The sequence below is a fragment of the Oxyura jamaicensis genome, chromosome 3, assembly GCF_011077185.1.
Source record: "Oxyura jamaicensis isolate SHBP4307 breed ruddy duck chromosome 3, BPBGC_Ojam_1.0, whole genome shotgun sequence".
NCBI classification, from domain to species: Eukaryota; Metazoa; Chordata; class Aves; order Anseriformes; family Anatidae; genus Oxyura; species Oxyura jamaicensis.
The window spans coordinates 39,918,730-39,928,800 of NC_048895.1; the positions used below are offsets into that span (position 1 = coordinate 39,918,730).

Here is a 10,071-nt window from a genome sequence, read left to right on the forward strand (position 1 = left end):
CACTGAAACACCAAATAAGAAATGTTAAATGTCATTTTTGGTGGTACTTTATGTACAAAAATAAGAGGTGTACTTTCCCTTTGATGGATATAAGTACCTACTAGATGTACTGCTAGAAATAATGATCAAGAGCTGTAACTGTAACTCTTGAAAGTTAAATGGTGCAGAGATGCCTCAGTGGCATGTCAAGATATATCAATTTTAATACATTGTTTCCAGTACTTAGTTTGGGATTTGCTTTTCTCTTTTTCCTCAACAGGTCTTTGCCTTGAGAAAAGAGTGTTCTATAAACTCATTTCTGGGCTTCATGCTAGCATCAACTTGCATCTGTGTGCCAATTATCTTCTTGAAGGTAATTTTAAGTCTGGGTAAAGCTGAGAAAAGGAATACTACATCTGTAACGTGTATTTATTTTCTTTCTGAAATATTTTTGTGTATACTTGGTTCTTCTCTGGTTTGTTCTATTTTCCAAATATGATCTTAAGCTCCACCCCTCTTTTTTCTTCTGTGTAGAAACCTGGGGGAAGCCTAGCTGGGGACCGAATGTGAAAGAGTTCACTCGCCGCTTTGACCCTATTGAAACAAAAGGAGAAGGACCAAGAAGGCTTAAAAATTTGTATTTCTTGTATTTGATAGAGCTGCGTGCTTTATCAAAGGTTGCACCATACTTTGAGCGTTCGGTTGTTGACCTTTACACAGGAAATGGCCATGAGGATGCTGAATCTAAAGCGCTCTTACTAGAAATCTTCAGGGATACAAAGTAAGGCATGAGGTTTTTTATCAATAGCTTGAAATTCTCAGTTTTGCTCTCCAGTGAGAATAGATGACTTCTTGACAAGATAGAACAAGGGAGAGTGACATGAGGAAATAAATAGTGGGGGAGAAGAGGAATTTGTGTGTTTGACAGGATGAGAGATGTTTTTTGAGGCTTGAATATGTGAATCTTTGAAACAGGGGTGGGGGAAAAAAAAGAACCACCACCCTGAGCTACTTCCCATTTGTGGCTTATTCCTGATTTTTTCAGTGTAAGATGCATGATGTGTTCTGAGAAGGAAAATGCTACATATGTTTTTAATGTTTAGTGAGTAATCCTGCATTTCTCTTATGCTTATCCTTCTTCCTTCTGGTTGTTCTGTAAGGCTCTTTAGTCCAATTCCTTTGCTTATCTTCTCACTATTATCTGCGGTCAGTTGCATGCTGCATGGCTTCATCTGTTGCCTCTAGTCATAGTCATGTTAAGTATTTGAGATGTGGTCAGACATCTGATCAACTGAAAGGCAAGTAGTAAGAACATCTCAATTTGTATTAGAAAGATGTCTTGATCAATGGAGATGAAGAACATTCTCCAAAAAATTGTAACAGTTTTCAGGCTATAGTGATGGAATGGTAATGTCGATACCATTTAGTAAATCTTTGAATACCAACAATTTGACATTTGAAGGATATCTTTGAAATGGAACAAGTAGGAACTCTGAAAAGAGTCTTACACTGTAACAGCTGCTTGATGGTACACTGTAGTTCACACTGGGGTTGTTGAGTTTTTTGGTTTTTTTTGGCTTTATTAGGTCCTTCCATATGCACTTTGATGAGAAGTCCATGTTTGCTGGAGATAAAAAAGGAGCCAAGTCATTAAAGGTGAAGCTACTTTTCTAGTAAACATCGAAAATACCATTTTGGAATTAAGTTGTGTTTTTTTAGAAAAACTGCTCTCAGCTTATGGCAGGTAGACTAGAAAAGACAGGGATGACATCTTACAGAATTTTATCTGAGGCCTCTTAATCTCCTTTACGATAAATGAATTCAAGGTGTTATTCCGAGTCAAGAAGACTAAAATCTGTAATTGGGACTGTGCTGTGAGGTAAATTAGTTGATATGGTATGAGTAATGCAAGTAAATTGTTATTTAAATAGAGTGTCAGCTTCAATTAGGCATCCTCTCCAATAAAAAAGTGATGTTAGATTAAAAAAAAGATGGGTAATTTATGCACATTTGCTGGAATTAGATTATGATCTTAACATTACAAAAGTATAGTTCTCTGACACAAGATCCTAATGTGAATGCTGTTACTGCCTAAAACTCTTAGTGTTGCTGTTCAGGTTGCTATGTGCTGCAGCCACAACTGGAGTGTGGCTTATAGCAATAAAGGTCTGTTAAAAATATTAGTAAGTATTCAAATACTTACTTCAGTAGTAGCATTGGATTTTTTTTATGATCAGTATTAGAAAGAATGCTTTTTGAAAGGTGGTACCAGTAGTTTATCAGCCCTGGTAGGGTTTAATATCAATATTTAATATATTTAATATTAATATATCAATTAATAATATAAACTTAATAATATAAATTGTCATATATTTATATATTATTAACATTAATATTAATATCTTTAATTTTAATATAAATATTTAATATATTTAATATAGATAGCATTAATTACTTCTTTACTGTATTGCTTCCACCCTGGCTGAAGCTGCAAAGCAACAATCTGCCCATAGTTTTGGGTAGGAAATGCCTTTTGTGAATTGTGACTATTTTACCTCGTTGTCCAAAATGTAGGTTGGTTCAAAAAGAATTTGAATAATTTAATGGAATTAAAATTGGACAGTGACACACAATATTTAGAGCTCAGAAATTTTTGAGCAAGTTGATTATGTTCTGGACACTTGAGTTTCCAGTGGTATTCTGCATGTCCTATATTTTTGTTTTTCAATACATCAACTATTAGCGAAGGTTTGGAAACAAAATTCTGGGTATATGTGGACCTTTATTACAGCCTGACCCTGTATGGTAGTGGGTTTGCACAATTTTAGTAACAGAAGATTGATATTCTAGTGGTACTAAATTACTCTTTTAAAGATACTTTAAACTAACCTTTTTTACCTTTGTTTTTGACTGCTAGGAAGAGTTCAGATTGCATTTCAAGAACATATCCCGCATAATGGATTGTGTTGGATGTGATAAATGCAGGCTGTGGGGCAAACTGCAGGTACAGTTTAGGTCCTTGATATCCTTACCTCTATATTAAAAAACAGACGTATGTTTAGTTTACTTTTAAACAAAGTATTCTTGATGGTTTTGTTCAATATTTATTTTTACTCAATAGCTGTCTGTTATTTGTATTCTCAAAAATTATTTTTGGTTTAGAGCAGATAATTCAATGCAAGACTAGCTGCTTCTGATAGAGTTTCAATCCCAATTTTATTAAAAAAAAAAAAAAAAAGTCTGCCACTGGGAATGGCCATGGAGGAAGTAAAAGTATTGTGATACCTCATCATAAAAACCTAGTTTGACTTCGAAAGGGGGAAGAGAAGGAAAGGAGAGGCCTGATCTGACAGCTCCAACAACAGTGAGGCGTCTAATGTAGTGGAGGGAGGTGTTGTGACAGTCCTGGTTTTTATGTGTCTGGTGTGGCTAAGATGAAAAGAGATGGGAAAGGAAGAGTTTAAAACCATAAGGATTTAGAGTAAGTACCTGAGGAAACATATTCTTAAATAAGTGAACCAACTTGGTATGCAATTGATGGCATGCATTTGCATTGGTGTCCTGGATTGTGTGTAGCTATTTGGGTTGAGGCAGTGTCAGTATAAAAGAATTAATACTACGTTTTGGATGCATCAGTAGTTAACATTTTAATGGTTTTCTGAGTTGAAAAGAGTGACCTTATTGGCATTAAAACATCTGGATTTTCTTGTAGACTCAAGGCTTAGGAACTGCTCTGAAGATTTTGTTTTCTGAGAAAGAAATACAGAACCTTCCTGAGAATAGCCCATCAAAAGGCTTTCAACTCACACGTCAAGAAATAGTTGCTCTTGTGAATGCCTTTGGAAGGTAAGATTTTGTAATTTGTGTAGTTTTTTTTAATAAAATTTCACTGTCGACACTCAAGGTCTGTGGAAAAGGCATGTAGATATAGCTCTTAAAGGATGAATTATTCTTAGTGATACTGATAAACTCAGTACCATCAAATAGTGTGTGGAGTACTGATTTTTAACCTTGGTTGTTTTGTGTTGGGACCTAACTCAGCCTTCATCTCAAATCTCTTGAATTCCATTAGACTCTTAAACAGTCTTAAGCATTAGACTGTCTCCTGCTTCTTGAGCAATAACTACAGCTCTTCTAGAAGTACACTTTGTATTCTGTTTTAAATATGTATACCTGAAAATGAGGAAAAATATTTGAGGGTTTCTTTTTTCAATGCAGTCATTTAGCCCTTAAGTTTTGGGATTTGGGGGTATGATGTAATTGTTTCTGTTAAAACTAGTGATTAATTTTGGAGGGAACAACAAAACTTTACCTCTTCAAATGGTGAAGTAAAACTTAACAGCTTTAAAAAAAAATGTAGAATTTGTCTTGTTTATTATGCTAATTCATCTGATCTTGAACATAATTATTTCTGTTTAAAATAATTCACTTAACATTAGCTATGGTTAGATCTTTAATTAAATCAGGACTATTTAAAATAAATCCAAACTTTAATCCCTGTAACATGTTAAATGTAATGGAGAGCCAGATAGTAGATCTATTGAGGGGAAAGTAGTATCATAAGTGTTAACATTTGAAACAGAATTGTATAGTGTTTTTTCTATTGGGGGGAAAAAAAGCTCCCATGGAAGACGGTGGTTTGCACTTCTTGTCACAGTTGACCTACTAACACGTAGGGTTTTTTTTGTTTTGCAGGCTTTCCACAAGTATAAAAGAGTTGCAGAATTTTAAAGTTTTATTGCAACGAACTAGGTAATGAAGGCCTTTGCACAAACCGCTAGTGAAGACCATTTGCAGGACTGCACTGAGCAGAAGGAACTGATCCTTACAGGACTCACATGAACTGATAAAAAGTAAAATCAAATACCAACTTGAATATTTATGTTGAAACTAGGAATGGTTGTTAATTAGAAAAGATATTTATGAATGAAGTATATAGTTTTTAAATGTGTAAATTATGCCAATCTGTTTAATTTTCAGTTCTCTGCTCACAGTTCTATTGTACTGACACATCATAAATTTTCTTTTTCTTGTCTTTGAGACAGTTGTTTTATATGAAAACACAGGTACCTCAATCCTGACTTGGCCTGTCCTAAGTGAGGTGGTTCACCCCTCACCTCTCCCCAGTACTGAGCTTCAGTAAGTTCTGAGGACTGAGTATGCTGATTCTGGCTGTCTAAAAGTAAAACCAGAAAAGGAAATAGGGCTCTTGTTGAGTTCTGTCTTCTTACTGTAATTATGAAACTTTTAAAAATAGGAAAATTACTGAACAGAAAATTTTACTTTGTACCAAGCTCCTTTGCAATATGCTGATACCAATTTTATTCCTTACATGCTGCTTTTCATAAGTTCCTATTTTCTTTAAAATAACCACCTTCTCTCTGATACAGCACAGTTGTAAGTGACTCTTCTTCACCCCCTTGGCAATCTACATTCACTTCAGGGGTGAGAGGGAAGGGCACGGAGAGATGGCTAGTGGAGCTTTGCTAGCTAAGTCTGTCAGGTTTGCATCTAGTCCATTTTATCTTCTAGATGGTAATCACAAATTCAGTCTCCAGAAATTGTCCTTTTAATGTCTAAGATATTAAAAACAGCACATTTTGCTCTTTGAGCAGTGGGAATATATTTGCTTGTAATGGTTTATGTTTTAGTTGTGTGCTAAAAGGTCAGTGCAAAAAGAAAAAACTTTTTATAGTCACTTTAAAAAAAAAAGTCTTTTTAAAATTCATAATCATACTGACATTTAATATCACATACTCTATCTATGCAATCCCTAACTGTACCTTCTTAAAAAGGATATTCAGCATAATAAAACGGGTATGTTAATAATGTAACTTTCATAAAACATGAAATTACTTGTGTAATCACAGTCCACAAATGTTAATGATAATTTATCATTGACCAAGACGTAATTCAGAAGCAGTACTACTGATTAGTAGTAACCAAGTGTTGGTTTAAATTTAAAATGAAGAAAGTTTGTTTTTTTAAAACCAGCGTGTTTCAAAGTATAGTTAGGAGTTATGAATGTAGGAAGTGCTGGTACAGTGTAGATACCTTTTTTGTTATTTTTTTTTTTAATTCAGCAAATAAAGTGCTCTTAAACATTTTTCATTCTACCAGATCTTTAGTGACCTGTTTATCTAATTTATTGTAACAATACTGGCTTCCATGATGTGGTCCTTTACAGCAGAGATTTTCCTGAAAGATGGAATATGCTCTATGTCCTTCGTTTCTAGACAAGCCTCAAATTTCTACCAGACTGGAAATGAGAGACTATTGTGCTGGCACTTATACTAAGAGTACTGTTTCCTGAGAAAGTAAACCCTCTTGAGTCAAACTGGGGTAAGCTAAATGAAAGAAAAAAAAATGGTAGTTGCACAAATTGGCAACTGTCCAATCTGTAGTTCCTATATAAGCCAGTAAATAAAATCAACGTGGTGTTAGAGAAAGGTAATGCCAGCCTGGGGACGTTATGTTCTTATGCAGCAGCCTCTCGTGCTTCTGTGGGCACCAATGGCTGAGCAAATCACCATGGGAAGTCACCATGGGCTCCCTTTCTGGTTAGTGGAGAAGAGCAGCTGATTTCAAGGTGGATTCATCTCACCTTTTCTAAGGTTGGTATCTGTAGTACCTGAATACCCTAGGATACCATAATTTGCACCCTGGAGTTTATTTCTGTATTCAACTAAAATGAAAATCTAGGTCTTTGCTTTAATGTGAACAACTGTATTTGGTAAAACGAGTTACATATGCCCTGAGTATCGAAGTCTTCTGAGTTATATATATATTGAAGGAATGTATTTTTTCAGCTGGCCATTTATTTCTTCCATTTCGGGTTGACCTGCAAGGGCTAGAACCTGTAGGCTCACTCGCGTGAAGAATCCTGTACCGCTAAGTTCAACTGTATTATATATCATAGTGCCTAAGCTTTAGGCAGGATTTTCTAGCTTAAAAAAAGTCTACAGTGCGCCAGGAAGGACCTGAGTCTAGACTAGATTTTCCTTTCCCCCTCACCTTTGTTTTCTGGGGAAAGTGAATTGCTTCCAACCTTCTGGGGATGCAGTTTATTCTTTTCTTCCACCTGTGCCTGGCTAAAATCCATGGACGCTGAAGCAGTATCGCATGCTAGCGACATGTACTTGCTTATGGGACAGGTGAGAGATTCAGACATACAGATCCTGCACACCTGCTCCGTAGACATTTCATTGGCACAATCCGGCAAGGTTCTTACCGCTGGGTGAGGACAAAGAGATGGCAAGTTTATCTTCTCTTTCTGTATGCCGTGATAAAAACAGGAGCGCAACTGAACTAGGTAGTTCTGTGTACAGAGAGGTTCTGTTGCATTTGAAGGTACATCTCACTTGGTGATCAAATATGGGAGGCATTTCACTTCACTGTTGTAGAAATACAAGATTTTTTTCCTGTTACGAATCTAGTTGAAACAAATTTCCTGTCACCTACCTTTTTTTTACAGTATTTGATGTATATTCTGTGACTATGCTGCCTCTGAGGTTTTGCCACGTGAGTTGGATGACATAGGTCTTTACATGTAAAATTAAGTTTCAGAAAATGACAGATCTGTTTTTATACTAAAGAATAAGGTTAGTTACGGCGTCCCTGAGCTGTCAACTATTTTAAATTCCAGCCTATTGGAGATCAGCTTGTCAACATTGTCTGCCGTTGATTTCAGAGTAAAATTACATTTCCTTGTACAAATGACACAATGATTGTAATCACAGCAGTAGCAAGAAGACAAAAATGTTTCATTGTTCCGAAGCCATGAGGACTTGAGTGAAACATTTAAAGACTTGGTCCAAACTGCATAGGCAAAATGTAGGGCACTGTTGCTGAACAACTTGCTCCTGAGTGCCAGAGAAGGAAGGTGAGAATGCAGTTTTAAAACAGTGAAGTATACAGATTATGTAAGCTGGAATAATAAGTGTGTTCCTACTTCAGCTGGTGATTTGTGCTGTATGTCATTGTATATGCATGAAATACTGTGCCACACTTTCTGGAGTTGTGTTTTGATGATAGGGTCACCTTTATCTGACCTTGCTTTGTGCTTTCCTGGGAAATTACCTGTAATATGTTGTAAATAATCTAGATGCTTATGTTTATAAACTAGCAATCTGGCAATTCATCACTTTACAATTCCTTCCTATATCTAGCCTATTAAAATGTAATATTTATTAAAATCAAAATCCATGTTGGAACTGCTTACTGAGATCTAAACACTTCTGAATCTTTGCTATGTTTGACTATAAAATACAAATTAAAGTATTTTCTGCTATATTTTTTGTGAATGCAGTTTTTTTAACTACGCTTTAGAAATGATGCAGTGTAAATTGTTTACATGTCAGTCATTTAAGCATAAGATGATGAGCAAGTTTCCATTATCACTAATTCAGTTTAAACGAAGCAAGATTCCATTATCACTTTAATTCAGTTTAAAAGCTAAATGTAACTTCCGGATTTTCATAGGAAGGCTATTGCATATCTGGTGCTATTAACAGTGCACTGCCACACACCAGTGCATCAGAAATCTGTGTGGCAGAATTAAAATGTTTCTGTATGAATATGGCTAAATTTAGCCACTGGCTAAGTCCCGCTGTATTAAGAGGCAAAAAGCTTATCCTTGAAAGGAAGTTCGATCTGTTCTGCTCCTTTCTCAGCTTAGCTTGTAAAAACTTCTGTAATTCCTTTTTTATGGCTGGTTAACACAGTGGGGCTCTTCACATGAAATTATTACCCCTAGAAGGCTTCCTCAACATCGTTTCATTCTATGCATGTATTTAACAGATTACCTTACTACCCATTTGGTTATTGATGTACACCCATTTTGTCCTTGGCTGACCTGGGTAAGTACCTGTTATATCAGTGATAATTCTGTAACTTAGTTATTTACCTCTGAAATTTTCATCTAAATCTGTTGTATTTGAGAGTATTTCATTTGTTACTGTGGCTATAGTCACTTGTAATTCCACCTTTTATGCATAGAGCCACATAGGGATTAAGCTTGTTTTAAGGGCAGAATTCTTCTAATTAAATTTTTGCAGAGCAGCTATATCTACTGTGAAGAAAATGCGATTCCTGCAGATTTTCTTTGCACTAAGACTTTCAAGTAGCTTTGTTCAAACGTGCTAGAACTCCACAGGGCTCCCATTCCAACCTGGCGTAACAACCACCTTTGGGGAAGTTTAAGTTATTAATGTAACCAGGAGTGCTTATGATTCACAGGTGAGAACAGTAAGAAAGTGCTCACACCAACCTGGAAGAGGTACTGCGGTGGGAAGCAGTACCTGCTTGTCTGCCAGCAGAGCAGTTTACTGTTTGTCTCAGAGAGAAGGCAGGCACCATATACGCTTTTAAGAACAGCTGTTATGTCCTTTAATAAACCAACATGGGATTAATGCATTGACAGTAACCATAGCTCAGAGGTGGTGGTTGTGTTTTCAGTTTGAGATGTGACTTCAAGTCAGAAGGTCCCCACAGATGCTGGGGCAGGCGAGGCAGAGTGCCCTCCCAGGAGGAGAGGTGCCCTGTGGGGCTGAGCACTGTGTTGAAGCAAAAGGTGCTTGACAGAAACTTCTTGGCTTTGAATTCAGAGGCTTCAACTCAAGCCTGGATTTCTCTAGAAAGATTTTCTCACCTCTCCCAGTCCTCTTGGGAGCAGAATCTTATGCTTCTGTGTAAAATTCTTCATTCAGAGTATTGAAAAACTAGCATTTAATCTTTATGAATGTTTTCAGACAGTAAATGTGCTAAAGACTAGCATTACCTCATTTAAAGTTTATAAAACAGCTGTTTGACTTTGGTACTGCAGCTGATTATATTACACCTTCTAGTTTCCTGCACAACTTCCATTATCTCCCCTTTGTTGGTCAGACTTGTGCTGTAGATTGGCTACGTTTGTGGTGTGTAATTTCTCCTTCCCCTAGCTGCTGCTGCTGGCAGCTTTGTTTCAGGTTTTCAGGTTGTCTCTCAAGCTGCTTTCTAACAGAGCCACGAGCTTCAGGATGTCAGTGCATCTTGCAGTGCTCCTTTTTCCAACGGAACAAAGACCTTATCTAGCAATATCACAGAGTTCAGATC

The 10,071-nt window shown here is 36.4% G+C and overlaps 1 protein-coding gene across 1 annotated transcript in view; it reads left to right on the top strand.

Moving 5' to 3' along the window:
* ERO1B (endoplasmic reticulum oxidoreductase 1 beta) overlaps positions 1-8,269 on the top strand; it is a 31,667-nt gene extending 23,398 nt beyond the window's left edge. The window contains exons 11-16 of the mRNA XM_035322105.1: positions 260-352; positions 514-760; positions 1,566-1,635; positions 2,897-2,983; positions 3,692-3,825; positions 4,675-8,269. Coding sequence (XP_035177996.1) covers positions 260-352; positions 514-760; positions 1,566-1,635; positions 2,897-2,983; positions 3,692-3,825; positions 4,675-4,735 — 692 coding nt within the window. The 3' untranslated portion in view covers positions 4,736-8,269. The remainder of the gene's footprint in view (positions 1-259; positions 353-513; positions 761-1,565; positions 1,636-2,896; positions 2,984-3,691; positions 3,826-4,674) is intronic.
* Positions 8,270-10,071: the final 1,802 nt, after the last annotated feature.